Source organism: Parasteatoda tepidariorum, chromosome 1 (assembly GCF_043381705.1).
Source record: "Parasteatoda tepidariorum isolate YZ-2023 chromosome 1, CAS_Ptep_4.0, whole genome shotgun sequence".
NCBI classification, from domain to species: domain Eukaryota; kingdom Metazoa; phylum Arthropoda; class Arachnida; order Araneae; family Theridiidae; genus Parasteatoda; species Parasteatoda tepidariorum.
Genome location: NC_092204.1, coordinates 9,831,011 through 9,855,670, shown reverse-complemented (window position 1 = coordinate 9,855,670; position 24,660 = coordinate 9,831,011). Strand labels below are relative to the sequence as shown.

Here is a 24,660-nt window from a genome sequence, read left to right as displayed (position 1 = left end):
TTCGAGGAACCAAGAGCAATTAGGAAATTTCTTCGTTAAATAACTACCAAATAGCGAAGTGAATTTCCATTGCGCTACTCTGGGATCTGTAATGGGGAAAAAATTAGCCTTCATATATACAGTAGGACTACTATTTAACGAACTTCCATTTTGCAAACTGCTCTATTTTGAGATTTTTTCGAGGAACCAAGAGCAATTAGGAAATTTCTTCGTTAAATAACTACCAAATAGCGAAGTGAATTTCCATTGCGCTACTCTGGGATCTGTAATGGGGAAAAAATTAGCCTTCATATATACAGTAGGACTACTATTTAACGAACTTCCATTTTGCAAACTGCTCTATTTTGAGATTTTTTCGAGGAACCAAGAGCAATTAGGAAATTTCTTCGTTAAATAACTACCAAATAGCGAAGAGAATTTCCATTGCGCTACTCTGGGATCTGTAATGGGGAAAAAATTAGCCTTCATATATACAGTAGGACTACTATTTAACGAACTTCCATTTTGCAAACTGCTCTATTTTGAGATTTTTTCGAGGAACCAAGAGCAATTAGGAAATTTCTTCGTTATATAACTACCAAATAGCGAAGTGAATTTCCTATTTAACGAACTTTTCTTTGAAATCCGCTTTCCCTATTTCCCAAAATATTTCCAAACATTTCGAACTTGTTTACGCATTTTATGGCGGAAATAACCTCGAATTGATTTTTCGGAGCTACCTAACTTTTAGAGAAAACAGTCAAATCTCTTTCCCTTTTTGTTTGCGTCTCAAACGAGAAACTCAAACAAAATTAACAGATCTTATCAGTAACAATTAAACTTAAGAACGCATGAGGTAATGCATGTTTAAAATTACTAGACTACGATCATGATAGTATAACACTGGGTAATGTTTCACTCTATTTTTATATTCCATGTAAATTTCTTCCATGGTTAAGATTTATAAAATAAATAGTAGATACTAGTTCACAAGACAATTGCTATTTTAATTATGCCCAGTGTTCATGAATTTAAAACCTGTTTTGTATTGTTCAAGTATTTCAAAAGGTGATTTTCTATTTAACGAATTTTCCATATAACGAACTTATTATCAGGATTTAGGGACTTCGTTACATAGAGGTCAGACTGTATGTATAAAAAAATACCATATAAATCCAGTTATGCTTAAAAATCTAAAAGATAATCAACTGAAAACAGACGAAAATATTTTTACTCTGAAATAATATTTTTGAGATTATGTTTCGATCAAATTAATTAGCAATAATTCGAAATGCTGAATGTCCAAAATTGACCTACTTTTTATTAAAAAAAAAAAAAAAATTTTAAGGGAGTTAACTGCATTTAAAAATACCGTTTCTTTTAAATATCTAATAATAATAAATAATTAATAAATTTTCTTATCACTTTAAGAATATTACTTGTACACCTCTAAAACTCAAAAATTTAATTTCTTTCATATGGAATACGATTCGCCCATCTCTAGAATATCTAGCCTATGTATTTAAACTATAATTTGTTAAATTTTCCCAGCTCTACAATATCCAGATTACATGCCTAACATATTATTTGCCCACATCTAGAGTCTCTAGAATGCATTTTTCTCGTCCTCTACAAAGAAATTTATCCACATCTAGAATCTCTAGATATCATAATAAATAGTGAAAGTGAAATGTACATAATAGAAAATGTATTAGTTAAGTTTATCTCTAGAATGCAAAATGTATTAATTGCTTGAGGTAAGCAATTAATACAAAATGTATTACTTTTGTTTACCTCTAGAATACATAATGTATTAATTGCTAGAGGTAAACAATTAATACAAAATATATTACTTTTGCTTATCTCTAGAATACAAAATGTATTAATTGCTAGAGGTAAGCAATTAATACAAAATGTATTACCTTTGTTCATCTCCAGAATAAAAAATTTATTAATTGCTACAGGTAAGCAATTAATACAAAATGTATTACTTTTGTTTATCTCAAGAATACAAAATGTAGTAATTGCTAGAGGTAAGCAATTAATACAAAACTTATTAATTGCTTACCTCTAGTATGTCTAAAGCATAATTTGTCTACCAATAAAATCTCTACAATACATCTTTAAAGTACAGTGTGCCAAAAAAAAAAAAAAAAAACGGACCACCATGAATAACTTTTGATCTAATGATCGGATCTTCACGTTCTAGGACTCAAACTTATTGGTTCGAGAGGGTGACCTCAAATGTGGAAATTAATTAGTGCAGACGATATTTTAAGTTACGAAGTCAGACACAAAAACGTACTTTCTCTGAATAAACATACCTTTTTTCAATATTCGAATTTCCGAACTCAAAATATAGGGAGAAGCCGAAATCTGGGAAATATAGCCCCCATAGTTTGGTCAGAAGAACAATCCAAAGTTTGGACCCCATAATACTAAATATACTTTTTGCTTATTTTGCCATATCTCAAGAACTCTTAAAGCATATTCAATTTTTTTTCCACGCGATTATAAAATTCGTTTATCTAAAGATGATTCCAAATGAAAAATAAATTTTGGTATATATTTATTATTTTTTATTATTTTATTTTGCAATAGTAGAAAAATTTTCAATTGCAAGTTATATAATTTTTTAAAGGCCGGGATAGCCTCGTTGGTAGAGCGTTGGGTCCATGCCTAAGGAGTCGTGAGTTTGATTCCCGCTTTGAAATTGGTAACTGGTGCACGTTAAATCTGTCGGGTCACAAAATCCTCTGTGTCTCCATAACAAATCAGCACCTTTGGGGGTACTGAATTAGAGATTAATCGTTTTTCAAAATACGCCTATTTAAAAAAATCGATTTCTCAGAAACTTTTCAACCTATTTCGCTCAAATTTTATATTTTGAAATGTAAAATTACATACTTTAAAATGATGTAAAAAATTGTATTCCTCACATCTCAAATTTATTTCGAGTATTATTAAATAAAATAATAAAAAAAATAATTACTATTTACAAAAATTTATTTTTTGCATGCATTTTAAGATGAACGAATTTTATAATTGTGAGCGAAAATATGGTCGCGAATTGCAAAATATGCAAAAAGTAAAATTAGCATTATGGGGTCCAAACTTTGGATCGTTCTCCTGACCAAACTATGGGGACCGTATTTCCCAGATTGCGTCTACCCCCTATATTTTGGAGGGTCAGAAATACGAATCCGTCGAAAAAAATATGTTAATTCAGAGAAAGAAGGTTTCCACGTCGGATTACGTTACTTAAAATATCGTCTGCACCAGTTACTTATCACATTTAAGGTCACTCCCTCTAACCATTAAGTTTAAGTCTTAGTACGTGAAAATTCGATTATTACGATCAAAAAATATTCAAGGTGGCCCATTTTTTGTTCTTTTTTTGCGCATTGTGCTCTTTAAATCTCTTCAGTAAATCTCTAGAATAAAAAAATTTGGTATGTTAAAAGATTTACCTGGCTTGCTAAGGAAATTATAAATTTCTACTTGGAAATGATCCAAACCCATGACTTACATTAAGTTCTGAAATTATAAGAAATATTACTAATCAATAATAAATAGTTAAGAGGAATAAAGCACAATATAGATTCATGTTTAAAATGCAGCAAAGAGAACATTTATTCTAATTGTCAAATTAATGTCGATTTTAAAAGTTATAAGAATTTTAAGAAGTTATACAACATTTTAAAGAAGTTATATACATTTTAGGAAGTTATACAACTTCCAGATTCAAAAACTTTTAATACTTAATGTTTAAAATTGAATAATTAGTTCAGGAGCAACCTCATATTTTTCTTAATATTGGTATTATTAATTTTACATAATTAAATACTATTTACAGAACACACGATACTCAAAATAACTTCGGATCTAATGATTGAACTTTCACTTCACTGCGATGCAATTGTCATGTTTTGGGGGGTTGAACTAATTAGGGTGGTTATTAATTAGAGTGGACGATATTTTAAGAATAGAATTCGGACGCAAATACTTCCTCCTATAAAAAAATAAATAAATAAAAAATAAATAAATAAAAAAACTTTTCTTAACAAAAATTTCTTCCAATACTTGATCCTGGAGTTCTTGTCTGCTAGACTGGATTCAAAATTACAGGGCTACGGAGTAGAACATTAGTAGTCGTAAACTCGAAATTGGGTCGGCTGTTATAAAATAAACTAATAATTTGGCCGTGACAGCTTGGTTGGTAGGGCTATGAACTCGTGTTCGTGAGAATGGGAGTTCGAATTCAGTCGGCCGAATAATACCATGAATAAAATGGCGACTGGTGCATGTTAAATCTGTCGGGATCACAAATTCCACCAAGTTCTCATAGCAATTCAATACCTCTGGGTACTGACCCAGGAGTTCCCTTGTCTTCTGGATTGGTTTTAAAATTACAAGACTACGTAGTTAAACATTGGTAGTCGTAAACTCGAAATTGAATCAGTTTTTCAACGGTGATTATAAAAAAAATAATAAAAATAAAACTAATAATCAAATTGTATTTTCTTGTATTCTTTCTAACTCCTTGCATATTTTATACACACCTTCATAATTTCATGCTTCTCAGCTTTATAGATTTTGAGCTGCAAAGCGAAACGCAACGTAAAGAAAAAAAATTGAGAAAAAAGCTCATAAAAAATAACAAATACATATATTCAAAATTTATATACATACATTAAAAAAAATTCAAGCATTTCAAGCATTATTAGGCCCAGAAGAATAACTTAGGACAATTAGGCATAAATGGCATAGATAAAATAGTAAAAAACAATAATCTCTAAGATACATTTCCGAACATTGATATTTCATTTCGAATTTTTCTGTCACTCATGATAACTAATTTTAGTAGCGAACGTTCATTCTCCAGACTAAAATTAATTAAAAATGAGTTAAGAAATAGTATGACTCAAGAAAGTTTCAGTCATTTGTCAATTATGAGCATTCAATATGATGTCTATTACAGGAAATTGATTTTGATGATGTGATAGAAGACTTCGCCTCTCAAAAAGCGCGAAAAGTATTGTTACCTTAAGTTTTCGATAAAAAATAATGTATATAATCTCTTATAATTAATTTATATGTTTTTACTCTTAAAATTTAATAATTTTTAAAAATTATGCAAAATTTTTTTCTCTAAATTTACTCACAAAGGGCCCTCAAATAATGACAGGCCCGGGGCCCCTGTGAACATAAAAACGGCTCTGCATGTAACTATTAAAAAACTACAGTGCGTCTAATAAATTCGACAAGGACTGTAAGTTATGATGTCCGATTTCGTAACTTAAAATATCGTCAGCACAAATTAGCATATTTAAGACGCATACCCCGGACGATGAAGATTGCGTCTTATTACGGGAAAAATCCAGTTATTAAATTAAAAGTAGATACATTCATAGTATGCATTCGCTAACATGTTTTCAAGGTATATTACACACGTTCTTGAACACCAAATGCACATGTATAAATGCGAAATTAACTAATACGAAAATTATTAGAATCGTCAAACATTAGAAATAAAAATACTCCTGAACAAAAATATTACTTTCATAAAAAAAACAACTCTTTTTAAAGTTATTTAAAACGTTAATAAGGGAAAAAAAGCAGCTGCGCTGGCGCTTAAATTATTTTAGTTGCGTTATATAGCTCCCAATGGATGAAAGATAAGCGTAAAAGATAACACCCATATTTCCAGTCAAGAGACATCTTTAAAATTTCGGTAACTTAAACACTCCATTTGGTATCATAAACAAACGATCGTGAGTAATATATGAATTTACTGATCCCTTCTGTAAAGAAAACTTGGGAAAGGTTCCAAAGAAAAGAAAAAAAGGAAAGCAACAATATTTCGACTAAATCCTCAAACAGTGTTCGTCCCCTCTCTTTATATCAGACGATTTTTTTTTCCTATCCTTGTTAAATATGCTAAATAAACGAAGAAAGTTCTCGAACTATTTAACTGCTGGAGAAGAATACATTTATAATGATTCTTTTATTTCTAAGGTATGAATTTATTTATTTATTTTATAAAATGTATGTATTTAGCTTTTCTGCAATGATTTGATATGATTTATCTATAAAATATAAAACGATAATTGTGTGAAACCGATTCTGGTTGTTGTTGGTGCATTCTTATGGGATAGAAAAAATTATATGATGAGATTCTTAATCAGCAATAAAGATTCGAAACTCTAAGGTTGTCATACGTGTAAAATTAGTAAAACTTATAAGGGTAAAAATATATGTTAGGATTCTTAATTACTAGATCCGAAAGTCTTCGGTTGTCAATTGACGTAAAATTAATAAAAGTTATAACGGTATTTGCTTGTTAAATTACTTATTTCGTCTTTTATTTAACGGTATTCTTGTTTTCTTCGATTTTGACAAATATATATTTTATTCATTACCTGCTCAAGTTTAAATTTAATATACCATTTATTATATTTTTTCAGCTATTTTTGTTACATATTTACTAAAAAGAAAAGTAACAACGGGGACAATTTCATTCATAATTGGGTACTTTCACTTTAAGAAGAAGATCACGAATACCCACACATGTGAACTATGACGTCAGCGCCCCAGCTGATCACTTATGAGCAAAATGGCGTGTTAAAGTTGAGTTTAGTTTCTCCACATAAGTTAGAATGTTAATTAAACGCAATGCTGTATCGCACATCAAAATTTTTTTTAAATTTAATTCTTACTCGTCTGCGTCTTTTACTTCATGGATTAGAGTCCCTTTGCCGTTAGGCTAACAGTGGGAGGTTTTTTGTGGTGTTCCTCTCCGTGTAACGCAAATTCTGGTTATTTCCATTAAAAAGTCCTCCACGAAGGCAAATTTCTCCCAATACTTGCACAGGAGTTTCCTTATCTTCTGGATTGGGTTCAAATTACAAGGCTACGGAATTGAACATTAGTAGTCGTAAACACAAAAATTGGGTCGGCTGTTCAACGACGGTTATAATATAAAATAAAATTGCTATGACAGTATGCGGCACCATCTATGGTTAAAATTTCTACAGCCATATGAGAAAGGATCAAGAATAAATCGAAATAACTATTCCGAAACTAATTGTTTATTTCTATAAAAATTAAAAATTATTTTAAATAAATTCTTAACGTATAACTAACTTTTCTACACTAATTAAACTATCACTTAAGTTTACCTAACAAAATGAATCTGAAAAAATAATTAACGCATAGCTAATTTAACGCTACTTAAACTATCATATAAGACTTCTTAAAAAGTGAATCTAATTTAATACTTTAAGTATAAGTAGTTATTTAACACTATTTAAATTAATCCGGTAGAAAATTCAGGTCATGTAAACTAAATTGCTTAAATCCACATCTCAACTATCAAGTAATTGCATATAAATATAAGATAATTTCCCAAAGTACTTTTTTTTCTTATCTTCATTCGATATTTTAAAATATGAAAAACACATTTTTTTGTAAAAATACAACAAAAAAATTAAATTTAGGGTAACTGAGTATCCCAAGTCTATACAAACAAACCCGGGACGTCAAAAAAATGAAGAAATAGTCATGTTAATCCTATGACATCAGAAGAGGACCTCAAAACTTCCGGTAGCGTATGTTTGTTTTCTTAGGATAGATGGTGAAAAACTAATTATTCAACACAATTTAAATTATTACTTAAGACAATCTGACAGAATAAATTATTATAGATGACGATAGTGTTGCCATTTTAGAAAAAGAAATACCCACGTTTTTTGTGCCACGTGAGAGAAATAAATATATAGATTACCTTATGACGCAACATTTTAAAACAAATTTACTGAATGAACGATTTACAATTATTAAACGGTAAATAAGTTACATAATTTTTGTGATATATTTTATACAAAACTGTTTGCAGTCAACGTGCACAATTAAAATAATTATTGCAAACTAAATAATTAAAATTAAAAAGAGATACTAGGTTTTGACTTTTCATTAAATATTCTTTTGCGCGAAAGACTCTCAGAACTTGTTTTAATAGTAAACAAAATTAAATATGAATATTAAAATCAAGTTTGTCAAAGAAGTTGCAATGGAAATCGAGCAAAATGAGTAGGATTAAAATTTTTCCAAATAGAATCCCTAATTAAGTTCTGAGGCACCTAATGTGTGTTAATAAAATATTTTGGAATATTTCAATTGGATAATTTTTCATTTTGATTTATAAATCAGCTTAACGTCAAGAAACAAAAACGATTGTAGAACAATCGCGGGGCTGTGAACATTAGGGCGAAATCTCTTGGTTTAACCTTATTCTTTAGTGAGCATATTTTTACAACTTATTTAGTTAGAAAGTATTCCGTAATAACCGCTTATAAAGTCTTGCATCGAGCCGCGATGGCTTAGGGGATAGAGCATTCGCCTTCCAATGGGTGAACCGGATGGCTGGGATACGAATTTCGCACCCGGCTTGCACCGACCGCAGTGCTGACGTGAAATATTCTCTGTGGTAGACGGATCATGGGTTAGAGTCCCCTTGCCGTCAGGCTCACCATGGGAGGTTCTCGTGGTTTTCCTCTCCATGTAACGCAAATGCGGGTTAGTTCCATCAAAAAGTCCTCCACGAAGGCAAATTTCTCCCAATACTTGATCCTGTCTTCTGGATTAAGTTCTAAATTACAAGGCTACGGAGTTGAACATTAACAGTCGTAAACCCGAAATTGAGTTCAACGAAGGTTATAAAAATAAAAAAAAAAATTTAAAAAAAAAGTCTTGTGAGCTGTACAATACAGTAGGCCTGTTTTGAAATCAAAATTATCAAATTACAGATCTTATTTCGCCAAACATGATATGAATATAATAAACAACGTAAGTTCTGCTCTCTATAAAGTTCATATTTTAACCCAATAAAAACGAAAACTAAATCTGCAGTTCTAAATAATCTAGTACTACAATGAAAATATTTTGGTTTATTTTATTTGGATGATTTTTAGTTTCGGCGTAAAAATTCTGTTTTAAGTATCAAAAATGATTGCAAAATAGTGGTAAGGGTTAATTTTGCAAAGCGGGTAGGGCGCAGAGAGAGAATAAGAAAAATGTCCGTAATGGAAAAAAAAAGGAAGTATTACAATATTATAGTTTTTCAACTCATGGGATTTTTTTTCTTTTTGTGTTACCCTTGAATAAACAGTTAATAATCATTGAAGGTAACTCTTAAAAAATGTATATTAAACATTCAATCGTAAAGAATACCACAAATTAAGAAGTAAAAATTTAACACTACATTGCCCAATGAAGTCATTTTGACTGCTTTTTAATTTCAATTAGAAAAACAATGATGAGACAATTTCTTAGACTTTTGTGACTTTTTGTACAACAGATAATTTTTTTAATTGTTAATATTTACTAATAACTTGTTATATAACAAAAAATAATATCAAAAATATTAAAAATTAATTTTAAACAAATTTCTTTATACATTAGTTATTCTTTCAAAATGCAGTCATTTTGACTACTTTTGGGCAATATAGATATTTCAGTCTTTCTAGTGTTAAAAAAGATTTCCTCATATACTTTGTTTGGGTACTTGCACTTCAAGAAGAAGATCGCGGATACTCACACATGTGACCTATTACGTCAGCGCCAGCTGATCGCTTATAAGCAAAACGGTGTGTTAAAGTTGAGCTAAGTTTCTATTTATAAGTTAGAATGTTAATTAAACACAGCGGCCGTATTATACATCAAATTTCTTGAAATATAATTCTCTCTCCTCTACTTATTTTACTTAAATTAGATTTATTATCTATTAATGCATTTTATTGTAACCAATTCGATGCATACTTAGTTTTTTTTATGTTTTACATGTGTTAAGAACGAAATATATAGTCAAATGATTGAAATCTTTGTGAAAGAATCTTCGTGAAAAAATATAGAACATGTCATTTTAAGAGAATTGATACTTGAAGGAGTTGGCTTACTCGAAATAAAATGGAAAAAACAGTTGCTAATGTAAACAAGTACCACGTTTCCAATCAGGATCAAGATACCAACACTATGTCACTTGCAGGTATCCCATTAAGAATCCTAAGAATTTTTTTCACCCGATTGAACTCATCGACGACTCCAAAAAACGATTTACGAGAAATGGAAAAGACTATCATATTTTAACGCTTCTAATGATACTTAATATAGATATTGATAGACTTTATATAGATAGTGTTTTTTTTAGCATCATGCACTGCAAAACATTCCGGATTAAATTACAGTATAAATTTCCGACACATTGGCTGCATCATCCATTTTAACGTGAAATCAATTTTTACCGAAAAATCCATTATTATTGTAAAATATTATACGCAATTTTTAGAGTAATATTTATATTATTTGAGTGATTCAGTGATTTCAAGATAAATATTACTGTAAAAATTACGGTTTATCGGATTTTTTTGTTCCGCAACATGTTTCGATAAAAATGAATTTTGCGAAAAAAAGTAGCTGTACTTTGAGTACCAGTACCAATTGTAATTTGATTAGGAATTTTTTACAGTGCGATGAAAATTCTAAAAACGTTATAAAATAATGAAAGAATTACAAGTGCATAATTATGAGGTTTTAATGAAATTTTAGCAGTAATAAAAATACTTCTACTCATAGATTGCACACGGTGAAGATTTTAATGAAGAATGCCTCAAAAGTCATAATCATTACAGAGCTCAGCATGGCTGTTCACCTTTACATCTTTCATCCCAGGTAAGTCTTATATAGAAGTTTGAATTCTAGAATAATTATAGATAAATTCTGATTAATTAGTAGGCTCCCTCTCAGACGCTCCTCAACTTACGACGGTTTGCTTTGCAAATCTTCGATGGCCTGCTTTAAGTAATACCCATTTGAAATGTGTTCTAGTGTGTAATCTGAAGAATTCGAATCTTTTATTTAAAGCTAATTCCTCTTTAAAAAACTAAAATTTCTGGTCAATAATCAGTTATTGAAATAATTAATATTTTAAATTGAAATAGAGGATAAGCAATAGAAAAAAAATGCTTTTAAGAAACAATTATTATTTATTGAAAACACAATTATGAATTTCAAAATTTAGAGCTATCATTGTAAAGCTGTCAAATAACCTAACTGTTAGGATGTTACATTGAAATAAATGAGAAAAACAATGCAGACACTAAACATTCATTATGTTTTTAAAAATCAAAACAGCTGGATTAATACTCATTTTTAAATGAATAACAATAACCTTGAATAAAATGAAACTGCTTAAGTATAAGTAAGACATAATGTAGAACACTATCTTTGTTGACATGAGCTATTCGATTCCAAACTTGTATTTCTTTTTGTTTTAACTTTTCTATGTTCATGAGCGAAAAAAGTAATTTTAATTCAAATTTTTTTTTATATTTACGTTTACGTTTTCATTACAGTTCACAAGATTGATATTTCAATTCTTTGTTATCAACACGAAAAAGAAATAAGGGCTTTCTTTGTATGCAGTGACACTATAGCTACTGCTGTTGGCGCACTCGGTTCTTTGATTTGAGATGGCGCGCATCAAGAGGCGTTGCTTAAAAATTTATGTATCTTTAACTAAAAACGTTTTCGATGTTTCAAATTCTTAAAACATGGTTAGATAAACCGATAACATAAGAAAAAAAATTTAAACCTTATTTTAATTTCATGAAGCACATAGTTGGACCTTGGCTACTGCTGTTGGTCCAACTGATTCTTGATATGATATGGAAGTATCTACAATAACCTTGCCTTGCCATGTTGCACGAATAACAGTCAAGGTATCATAGATGATACTTTGACTGTTGTTCGTACAACCTGGTCCTGATATGATATGGGAGCATCTGTCTAAAAAATTATATGATGCCTAACTACATTTATTCTTCAAATAAGAGTACAAGAAAGAAAATTAAATCGTATTTTAATTACAAGAGCCAGATCATGGCGCCTTGGCGACTGTTGTTGGTCCAATTGATTCTTGATATGATATGGGAGTATCTACAATAACTTTGCCTAAATGTTTATAAAAATGTCAAAAAGCATAAGTTCTTAAAACATCGCCAAATAGACAGAGAATATCAAAAAATCTTAACGAAAAAGCGAATAAAATTATATATTCCTTCGTTATAAAATGTTCTAATAATAGACAGTAAAAACAGTTTAAGATAAAAATAAATGTTTATGAGTAAATTTTATCTTACCGTAATGACTGTATCGCATTCGAAAATACACTCCGCGAATAAATATCGAAGTGCTTTGAGTTAAGAAAAAGAAAACATTTTATCTTCAAAAGTGATAGCCTATCTGAAAAAAAAAAAAGAATTAGTTGTATAACATAGATTGATAACATCTACTGACGAAACATTTTACTCACGAAAATACTACTTACGATCAATGTTTTCTTTCTTTTCTTTTTTTTAAAAATAATTTTCAAAATATCGAATTATTTAATTACTAAGTTTTTATCAATTCGCTTTCGTCTTTGTAGATTTCGTAGATTTTTTTCAACCCCATTCCTAGTTGGGAAAAAAATGCTCAAAAACAGTCAAAATGATCGATTTTAGAGTAATTTTATTCGATTCTTGATCGAGAGAAGCAGAATTTATTGTTACTTTATTACCAAATGGAATTTATCATAAATCATAACTTCGACTAATTTAAGATTAACTGGAGCACTTAAATTTTAACTAAAGCTCTATGTTGAATGGGATTAAAAATTTCAACTGTTTTCTGATCACTGAAAATTGAATTTCTCATCAAAATATCACCAATTAGAATTATCGACAGCCGAATTCCGACCAGCTAAGGAGCTCAAATTATAAGTGATCATTTATACTTGATGAGAATATAAGTTGATATCGCCTTCACTTTCGGACTAGCTAGATTATGTCTATTTATGCTGGAGCTTTGTGGCTATACACCGTTTAAAGAGAAAGTTTCTGTTTAAAAAACTCAATTTTTTTTATCGTTTTCTAAAAATTATTTTTTCATAGCTTACAATTGGTATACTGTATCGGTATACAGTATACCATAGCTAGCAATTGGTATACTGTATTACATACATCAAGAAATACATATTTTCATCTAACAAAAGCACACGCTTATTAGAACAAATACAAAATGCATGTGTGAAATCTCAATGAATGATAATATTCACCCATCGAAGAATTTTGATCCACCAGTAACATCACTCCTTTTTAACTTATATAATTAAATATAAGGGGTGTCCAAAAATTTATGCAAGATTTTAATCAAATAGAGAACACACGTCTTGAATAGCACACCGGGCAAATGACCACCACAACTTTGCTCGCACATCGAAATTTCCCACTGAAATTTTGCATAAATGTGACTAAATTTCGCTGACGCAATGTTTAATCTTCCCTTTCAATGTACTAGAAAACGTGGGCTTGTTGACATAGACCATTCATTTTGAATAATTCCATAGAAAAAAATCCAATGGTGTCAAATCTGGTGATCTAGAGGGCCAATTCTGGTCAACGAAACGAGACAGTGAATACACGACCAGGAAATACTTCATGCAGTAACTGGATTATTTCAAGGGCTATATGGCACCATTTTATTGAAATCACATGTTGTCCAATACACATGTTGAAACATTATTGAACGGCCAGTGTATTTAGCGTCCACAATTAATCGTTTGCTTGAATTTTTCATTAACTCTCTTCACAATTAACAAGTGAAATCAATATTCCGATAATATTTTGTACGAAATTTTGTGAGCCAAACTTTCATTATTTTGAAAATATTGCTCAACAGTGAACTTTGTTCCTTCGCGTGTTGAATTTTTACTAACCCTAAATCGATAGCGTTCTATAAGTTCTATTCGTTTCTCTTCTTGCCAATACTAAATTAATTTTAAATTTGATTCAATTCTTGCGTAAATTTTTGTACACCCTTTTATTAATTGTAATGAATAATTATACACTTGTATTGCTGTACATTTGCTGCTCCATAAGTTTTTCATCATTTAAAATACTGCTCATTTGCAATGTTCATACTGGACGTCCTAAGAATGACCAATTATTTTAACACTTTACCGACCGGCCGTCGATTAATCGACGTTTTGTTCTCATCGTATACCGACCGGCCGTAGATTATTCAGCGTTTGCTCCCCAGCGCTTACCGACCGGTCGTCGATTAATCGACTTTTGACCGATCTGTGGTGACTACGTTTTCCACCAATTCAGCATGCCCTGAAAAAAATTCAGCTGTCGTTTTCTCGAGTGCAGCTGGGTGCGACCAGATTTTCCTGCGAAAAGAGTCGGGATTTTTCATCGTGCAGCTGGGTGCGACTAGATTTTCCTGCGAGGAAAGTCGGGATTTTTTCATCGATATGAAGGCAGGGATGCCAACTGCTCCGCTTTCTGGAAAAGTTCTAATAAAGTGGTAGCAAAATATTTTGTAAGATTAGTTAAAGAAAGATAGTTACGCCTACTTTTTAATACAGTAACCAGTATATTGATGATTTAACGTTGCATTTTATATCATATTTGTAATTTTTGATATTTAGTGGTGAAGTCCGCGCGTCAGTCTAGGCCGAAACCGAGCCGGTGTCTCGGACGATCTGCAGCTGAGCGGACGGTGAAAGGGCATAGTATGTTCGAACCGCTACCGGTCGGTAAAGTGTTAAATGAAAACTTTAGAGGGTAATGGTTGGCTCAATTTCTTTAAAAGAATTAGGTATTTTATACTCGCTAAGTTATGAAGTTTTTTTAAAAAAATCGTCAACAAATTACGTTGCCATCTAGAATAAACTAAAAAAATATGTATTAAAAATATATAATGTTTTTATACTTGGCATGTTCTTTTTTAACTCTTAAAGCAGCGCCATCTGTTGAGGAGCTTTAATGACTAATTTTCAACTTTGACGGAAAAAATTCGTCGCTCTTTTTCTGAAAAGAACGCAGCAAACCTAAAACTTTTCTCTCCTTCCTTGTTCTTAAAAAAAATGTAAAAAATATTTCATCCACAAAGTATATTATCAGTTATTTGAAAAAGTTACTTCAAAAAAATATATCATCAGTTATTTTTTGTGTGCCGATACTTTGTTATATTAGTAATAATGTAATATTTTTTTCAACCTAGATTTCTTCATTTTCACAAGAATGGGCGTGCAAAATAGCTGCAGAAGATCATTTTCATCACAGTCATCACCCACAATATGGAGAAAACTTGTTTGTTGCCTATTTGAGCAATTACAGCATACCAGAGATAAAAGGTATTATTATCCATTTTCGTTTTCAGGATGTTCCATAGTCACCACCCTTATTTTATATGAAAGATTTAGTGAGAGACACGTTTTTTTTTTTTTTATAGTTATAAAAAAGTTTTTATAAAATCTGCATTTTGTTCTTAGGGAATGAAGTCGTGGAATCTTGGTATTCTGAACACATATTTTACCCTTATGATTCACACATTACCAGAGAAATTATATCTAAAGCAGGTAAGCATATAATTAAAAAAATATATTTGTGATTTTTAACCGGAATTACACTAAGTAAAGAAATAATAAATTAAAATTTTAGTTGCTAAACATATCATATAGTTCGTTCACCAGGAGTTGGCACTTGGTTCCCCCTCGGACGAAGAGTTCATTCCAGCGCGGGAGTACGAGGAGAAACGTCTCTGCGCTTGGAATTGAGACAATCCTTAATGCGCCCCAAACGCAAACAGTGAATTCTTTTTCAGTCACTTACTTCGCTTTATCATCTGCTGGTATACCTTTCGTTGCTCTAGCTAATTAAATATATTGCAGCAAAAAAGGGCAAACTATTCACTCAAAAGAGAGAAATATCCTCAAATTCATGAAATATTTAATGTTAAAAAAATGTACATAGAGATAACGAAATAAATATTTTTGTCATACGATCACCAAAAAGCAACCTTGTTCAGGATTGTTCACATCCTTCCTCTAAAAATAGCGAAATAATATCGTCGGATACCACGTGATGAAGGCGGAGCCAAGAGCCAACTCGTGGTGAACGAACTATAGAATAGCACAAAAATGCTATAAACCGGAGCACATGCGGGAATCTCGTTGAACATTCTCCTACTGTTAAACATCTCCAACACCTAACTCAAGGTCAATGAAGCGAACATAAACTTGAATTTCGTCCAATACATCCACTTGTTCATTAAAAAGATTTGGTTTTAAATACGTTTATCCTTGTTAACTATACCATGGTTAGTGGTCAACTGAGGATATCAATGAGATACTAAATCCGGAACAGAATCTTCAAAACTTACGGTGTATTCTTACGTTTACGTTATGTTAGGAGATGATTATTGAACAAACTTCATATTTTTAGAAGTTTTTATATAATTCGCAATTTTTTATATATAATTCATAATTTCTTTTTCCATATTTTATACGTATATTAAAGGGTAGTAAGCCATAAATCAATTTAAGGAATTTTATCTCGGTTTTTATGTTCTCAGCTCTTAAATGATTTTACATGTTGAATGAAAAAAATACCCCAAGTTATATTCCATGTAGCAGAAACACCCCGTTTGTCCGAGGAAACAGAGAAGAAGCTAAAAGGCGATTATCAAATAGTATTCAAGTAAATTTGAACCAAATTTCAATAATAGTAGTTTGAAATGACTGGAAAGGCATAAACGCCTTATTTGAATTGTTTCCGGACGGAAGACGTTTTCGCGCCCCGGGCGATACTGAAAACGGCGCCATTAACTTAATCTTGGAAAATAAATCTTAATTTTAAAGGAAGAAGAAAAGAAAATTTTTTTTTTTTTGTAAATTGTTTCACTGACGTAGTCTTAACGCTGTGGAAAATTGCTTTTGGCATTTTTAAATACAATATTTCGCCCGGAAAATTATTAAATATATATGTGCTGAATTAAGAAACATATAAACAAAACAAATAACAATTAGAAACAGAAATTCGCAATATTTTATGCCCGAAGCCTTTTTTCACCATTGTTAGAAGATCGTTTGCCAGCCCAAGTCTAAACTCCAAAAACTCAACCATACATTTATTTAGTTTTAAATTATTTTCCAAATTTTTTCTAAAATTAAAAGAGAAATGTTATTACAGGGTGCGTAGCCAAATTATTCAACAAAAAATAAGCACCTTTCAAGCACACTAATAATATTTTTAAGCACTTTAAGGAAATATCATAATTAGGCAGGGTTGAAAAGGTTTTATCTGGTTTTAACCGTTATGTCAACAAAAAAAAAACCTTTTGGCATTGTTTTTGACAATTGTCAAAATATTTTAATCATGTAAATCGAATGGCGTTTTCATATGCTACGGACTGACGATGTGCCGAAATAGATTGGGGTTGAATTAATTGTGAAAACGTTGAACAGAACAATGTGAACAGTGTCTTTCTGCATAATTCGTAGCGAAAATTAACAGGGTAAAGGAAAAATCTCATTTTTGAAAAGGGAAAATTAAGTACTTTTTAAAAACACCCAATGAAAAAAGTACCTTCAAGGGCTTTTAAAAAACGATAATCGAAAATAAGCACCTTTAAGCACTTTTTAAAAACGCTACGCACCCTGTATTAAAACGTGAATAAAAGTAGCTGTTTGCTTACATTATGATGAAACTGAATATTTAGCGTCCTGAGTAAAAAGAAAAAAAACGTAATTCACTTAATAGAAAAAAGCTCAATTGACATACCTGCACTGGAAAGAAAGCATTAGTTAAAATAGTCTGAAGTAAACAATAAAGAAAATGACAGTTTTTAAATTGAGGATGAGATTTATTTTGATATTCTAAAATAATTGTTTTTCAATTTTATAAAGTAAATTTATTAATTTAAAAACAACTTATAAAGAATATTCAGCCTCTATGCAAATAAATATAATCTCTATATTAACCAGAAGCGTGCCCCCTGTCCCACTATATAACTTACATAAATGAGAAAAATTCGGCACATTTTGACCAGCATTGCAAAATGTCCATTTAATAAGCTTTTGCAAATTTTAAGTGCTGTGTTTTTAAACAACGTTTTTCAAACTCTATAATTTAATAAATTTTCATGCGTTTTGGTTAAATTTAATAGCACTTTTGCACTCAACATAGTTTCCGCTGCACATGGGGTGTTTTAAATACTGTTTATAACTATACATACTTTAAATATTATTTTAAATGTACTTTTCATTCACCTTTTGACCACACCATGTCACCATTTTGTTAAAAATTATTTTCCTATAAAAAAATGAAAACTTTTTGTCGTTGACTACCTTAACGCAATTTATAGGTTAAAATTTTTATGCATTTATCAATTTATTCACTCATTTGACAACTCACTAAAATACCCTTTAATGACTAGCCCATAAAAAAATTCACTGCTATTTATTTTATTTTATAACCGTTCGTTGAACAGCCGACCCAATTTTGGGTTTACGACTACTACTGTTCAACTCCGTAGCCTTGTAATTTTGATACCTATCCAGAAGACAAGCGAACTCCTGGATCAAGCATTAGGAGAAGTTTGCCTTCGTGGAGACCTTTTTAGTGGAATTAACCTACATTTGCGTTACATGAAGAGGAAAACCAAAGAAAACCTCCCTGGCGGCAAGGGGACTCTAACCCATGATCCGCCTACCACTGAGGATAGTTTACGTCAGCACTGTGGTTGGTGCATGTCGGATGCGGAATTCGCATCGACCAGCCGATGTTGTGATTCGAATCCGGCTCACCTCATTGGAAGGCGAGCGCTCTATACCCTGAGCCAATCACGGCTCACTGCTATTTATTGCTGACTCGTTGTTTATACGCCTATTTTCAGATCCATTGATTGGATTTCTTTCATTCCTCATTCTCACTTTGTTCACTCGCTATTCTCTATCTAAAATTATTCATATTAACAGTTTTCACGAAGAGAACTTGCAATAAAATATTAATGAAGTATGCTATTTAAAAAATAGTTTAAAATAAACTAAAAATGATCTGAATAAAATATATCAAAAAAAGAAAGAAAGGGTATAATTATCGCTATTAAATAAATTTTGTGAATGATTATAGATATTCTCTACCCAGACTAATAAAAGGTTTATAAAACTATACACAAAAATAAAATAATTAATTAAATTGCAAAAAAAAAACTTTAAATAAATTAGACGATTTTAGTTTCCCCGAGAATATTTTAATAACTGTTTTAAAGATAAATCATGTTACAAAATATTGTAAAAGCTAATATATGTTTCTCGTTGTTAACATAAAATTTACTGAGATCTTAGCAATTATCTAATCTTTTCCAATTGTCTTGGAAACTTATAACCTTTCCTTCCTGTTTCTTAATAGTCCCGATTTCTCAAAAAATCTGCTATAACTTCGATATGAAACTTAAATTTAAAAATTACGTTTTAAGACGAAACAGGAGTACATTCTACAAGAATATTAAGATTTGTACCAGCGAATTCACGAATAAATGGTACATTTGAGACACAAGTTTGCGTGTACAGTGCTCAAATAAATAAATTAATAAAATAAAATACTAAATATGAATAATAAAATCAATAAAAAAGTAAACAAATAAATAAAAACAGGGGGGAATTAAACACCTGGACCAATTTTTGATCTAATTATCTGATTTTTACGCACTAGAACTCTCAATAATCCGAAGGGGTGAATTAAAAGATACTAATTAGATAGTACTGAGCAGACCATATTTTAAGTTACGAAATCATGTACAAAAGAGAATTTTCTTTAAATAAACACACCTTTTTTTTTTACAACGGATTATATAATTTCTTACTCCCAAAATAACCGTAATCTGGAATAATTTAGACAGGAGATAGTTTAGTCACAAGAGTGGTCAAAAGTACTTTTGCATATTTCGAGAAAGTTTTCTAAGCAAAATTTTTTGCACAAAATAATAATCTCCAGCCAGTCCTGGTCAGGACTCCAATTAGTTCATAATTCTTTCATGTTCATGCATGTCATTCCTAGTACACCTTAAGCTTATTTTCGCTTTCTAACAAACCAGATAAGATTGAAAAAACAAATATTCACATCATAGTTTTAAGTTCTGTATCTAAAATGAACAAAGGTGGAGTTGTTACATCGGGGAGATTTCCGTATCGTGATCTGCGGCGGAATAATCGCCAAGTCTCGGCACTTCCCGAGAGAAACTAAAAAAAAAAAACTCACAGAAAGGGACTAACTCGAAAGGTATAACTCGTAGCCACCCCCCTCCCCGGGCAAACATCTACATATCTTTTTTTTTTAAAAAAAATTGCAAGTTTAAAATCTATTTGGCACCTTGGCGATTGTAGTTGGCGCGACTGATCACGATACGGAAAAAATAGACTTTCATATAGAAACGCTCTTAAACGCTTAAAGACTGAAATACTTATAATGCCCAAAAGCAGTCAAAATGACTGCATTGTGAAAGAATAACTAATGCATAAAGAAATTTGTTTAAAATTAATTTTTGATATTTTTTATATCATTTACAGTTATATAACTAGCTATTAGTAAATATTAACAATTAAGAAAAAATTACATATTGTATAAAAAGTCACGAAATTCTAAGAAATTGTGTCATTACATACATCATTGTTTTTCTAATTGAAATTAAAAAGCAGTCAAAATGACTTCCTTGGGCCATCTAGTGTTAAGTATTAAAAATACAGAGGGATTAAAATTAAAGTTTCACTTTCAAAAAATTTAAAAAAAAAAAAAAAACTAGCCACTGTTCAGAATGATATGATATTTCATTTAAATGGAATTTGTATTGCTTGAAATAATAATTCAAAGATTAACCGATACATTGTTGTCGCCTTAAGATATTAATTAAATAACGTGACAGCGCATTCTACGCTACACTTGTGATAAAAAGGCGGCGAGCGTGCAATTTATGTTCTTCTGCATTTAAGAAGGTAATCATCATATCACGGATCATCGGACTTAGATTGTGCAACTATGTTACAAGAACGGTGACTGTGCATTAATNCCCCCCCGCTTCATCACTAGCATTGTGCAATGCAAAGTCACGCCTTATAGCTTGCGTCTTAAAATTAGAGTATCTTTTAAAGCAATCATCTGTTAGATTTAATGAGAAATGCATACAGCGCAATCTATCGGTTAACATTCGAACTAAATCTATCTTTAGTAAAACTAATTCCTATTGATTCGCGTACACTCAGATGAAATATCAGGTCATTCTGACCAGTGTTGATTAATTTTTATATGAATTTCAAGGAAAGAGGCATTAATTCCTGAAGATAATTTGGTCACATACAGTCCTTGGCCAAATTATTAGAGGCAATATAAGAGTCTACGTAAAATCTTAATTATCAGGTGATACCGGCCGAAACCGGTTTGCGCTTGTTTTCATTCATGTATCAATTGGTTAACATTGTAATGCAATACGTTAAAAATAAATACAAACAGGAAGTATATAAAACATCTCCTGAATAAAAATCTATTACATGTATGTTTTAATATAAAAGTATTGCTTATAAACTCGAAGCAAAACATGTAGTTATTAAAACACTACAGTGCGTCTAATATTTTGGTCTAATTATTATATACTAATATTATACCTCATGTAATAAATATTCTAAATTTTAATTATATATCGTCTAATTTATCAAATCGTTAAATTTATATTATATATCGTCTAATTTAACCATAAATGGTGGCAACTACTTTATAGCAAAGTGGTGTAGTTAAATACCATACATAACTCTTTGATCTAGATGTTACTTACTTCTTAAACAAAACAAAAATCCTTAAACTTTTTATCAGTTATTCGGCATTTGTGGTCGTACTATGCACTGCGTATCTATACTTGGCCAAATTATTAGCCGCACTATAAGATAAGATGTAAAATCTCAATTATCAGATAATATACGGCACAGGGTTGGCAAGATTTTGCCGCAGGTGGAAAAAACCATGGTAAATACCGGTAAAAACCGTCCTGGCAAAAACAGGTTTTTGCCAAGCAAATTGGCAAAAAGTGGCAAAAACCTATATTCTCCTAGATAAGAAGACAAAAACACATTTTTTGTACACAATTATTCCTAAAATTGAAATATATACTATGAATATAAATAATTACAGAAAAATTAACAAAATTATTATTAAATCATAATTAAATGATAATGTAATAATATATCATTTTAGTAGTTTAAAACATTATTGATTGGAAAATTTGTGATTATTCTCTTTTTTCCAGTGAAATGAACTTATTTTAAATTAATATAACTATAATTTAAAGCATAAAATATCTATCAACATGTGTAGTTAATTATTGTACAAATAATAATTTTTTTATAATAAATAATAATATTATACAAATAATAATATTTATTTGTAAAAAAGCATTTATTTTAGGATTCTAAAATGAAAAGAGATCAAAAAATTTCAATCTTTTAAAAATGATTACCCTTATATTAATTATTAATATGTTAAAAATAATTTTTTCATGTAATGTATCAAAATTATTATTCCTTATGATTGATTTAAATTTGTTTCAAGTATTTTATAATAATATTTAATCAGCAATTTAGATAATTTGGTTTTTGCCGGTTTTTACCGGTTTTTACCAGGTTTTTGCCACTGTCCTGGCAAAAACCCCTTTTTGTCGGCAAAAACTCCAACCCTGATACGGCATTATTGTTTTTTCGCAGCTGAAACCCGTTTACATTTGTTTATGTTCATGTATCAATTGGTTAACATTGTAATGCAATGGGTGAAAAATAAATACAAATAGAAAGTATTTAAATAATCTCCTGAATAAAAACCCATTACATGTATGTTTAAATATTAAAGTATTGCATATGAACTCGAGCAAAACATGTAATTATTAAAACACTACAGTACGCCTAATAATTTGGTCTAATTATTATAATATACTAATATAATACCTGATAATAAATATTCTATATTTAAATAATGTATCGTCCAATATATCCCATCATCGAATTTATATAATATATCGTCTAATTTAACCAATTGATACACGAATGAAAACAAGTACAAACCGGTTTCAGTCTCGTAAAAACAATAAAGCTGTATAGTATCACCTGATAATTAAGATTTTACATAGAATCTTATAGAATGTCTAATAATTTGGACAGGGACTGCAGTTGTTTGTAACTGAGTAATATTTCCCATCTTTTTTATTTCACAGGTCATTTCACACAGACTATATGGAATAAGTCGAGAGAATTAGGTGTAGGCAAAGCAGTAAGTAAGAACCATCGTGTGTATGTTGTGGCTAACTATTACCCTCCTGGAAACATATTGAACAGATTTGTAGACAATGTGCCAAAGAAGATTCATGCTAACTCAATATACAAACAATACACCAAGAGAATTTCCAGCAGATCAATGTATTACCATTGCGCATTTTGAAATAAACTCGTTTTTTTTTCTTTTCCAGCTTTTAACTGCCGTTCAATATAAAATGATTATGTGCTTTGCAGCTCTTGGTCTTATGAGCAAAAACGTATGTATGCAAGAACCAATTGTTAGCCAAAGAGTTTGAGGTCTCACTATTTCAAGATACATGATGGTGATACTGAAGAAGCCACCGCCGGGAATGATATTCCGCGAACGCAAGCTCATTGTCTTGACCAAGGTGCTATTGGCTGATCTCATTGTTTGAATACAACAAACAATGAGTCAAAATTGCGATAAAATTATTCTCTTAGTTTTGAATTTTCGGATAAGATTGATTCAAATAATCAATCTGAGATAATCTAAACTATATATGAGATCTAAATTTTGTTCGGATAAGCGGGATTGTATTACTTGTCAGAAATACCGCAACGATACAATAGATTGTTAGCTGGTGAACATGGTGATTGGTAAAGAGAGCTTAAATTACATACATTGCTATCGTTTTGTAATGACAGATTTTAATACATATATGATTATATTGTTTCGTAATGACAGCTTCTAATTCATCCATTGCTATTGTTTCGTAATGACTGCTTCTATTTCACACATTGCTATTGTTTCGTAATGACTGCTTCTAATTCACCCATTGCTATTGTCTCCTAATGACAGCTTTTAATACAACCATTGCTATTGTTTCGCAATGACAGCTTTTAATACATAATATTGCCAAGGTCGGTCAACAAATCCTAAGAGAGAGATGGCCTCAGCACGGATCAATTTAGTAGTCCGACGTAACGAACGTAAACTGCGTAGTAGAGGAAAAACTACTACGTTCGGGGGCTACTAAGCTGCGCAGTGGCGGAAATTACGAAAGATGTCATTACATTCATTCTACTAAAGGATCAAATTTCTTGTTTATGGTAACCCGTGCTGAGGCCTTCTCTCTTCTAGAAGGTATTGGACAGGTCAGTGCAGTAATACTTCCGGGCTACTACTTCCGAATGATTTTTACACCTTAAGTTAGATTGTTGTTGTTGTTAATTTACATCGCACTAGAGCTGCACAATGGGCTAACCTTAAGTCAGAAAGAATGCCCCATCCAATATTATTATACTTGAATTTTTTCTGAACAATTAAGCATGCAGATCCCAAGAAAGAAAACAACATACCTAGGTGGAGGCTGAAACTGGACTAATATTTTATTTACAGATAAGAGATTATATTTATGACAGCACTACTGCCATCTATGTTCAAACATGTAGAACTAATATATTTAACATTTTCAATCTAAAGCGTTCTTTCAATTTAACAGTCAACGAAACAAAGAACAAATGAA

At 30.7% G+C, this 24,660-nt stretch overlaps 2 protein-coding genes across 2 annotated transcripts in view; one reads left to right on the top strand and one right to left on the bottom strand.

Annotated features, from left to right (window-relative positions):
* Positions 1–24,660, bottom strand: part of LOC107439040 (very long chain fatty acid elongase AAEL008004) — a gene marked incomplete in the record, with an annotated part of 47,778 nt that overhangs the window by 22,399 nt on the left and 719 nt on the right. Inside the window, 2 exon segments of the mRNA XM_071186435.1 lie at positions 3,450–3,516; positions 12,177–12,279. Coding sequence (XP_071042536.1) covers positions 3,450–3,501 — 52 coding nt within the window.
* LOC107439041 (Golgi-associated plant pathogenesis-related protein 1) lies at positions 5,719–23,359 on the top strand. Its single transcript, XM_043053628.2, has 5 exons — positions 5,719–5,997; positions 10,612–10,707; positions 15,085–15,217; positions 15,356–15,442; positions 23,113–23,359. Exons 1-5 carry the CDS (start codon positions 5,917–5,919, stop codon positions 23,334–23,336), a joined length of 621 nt encoding a protein of 206 aa, XP_042909562.1. The 5' UTR covers positions 5,719–5,916; the 3' UTR covers positions 23,337–23,359.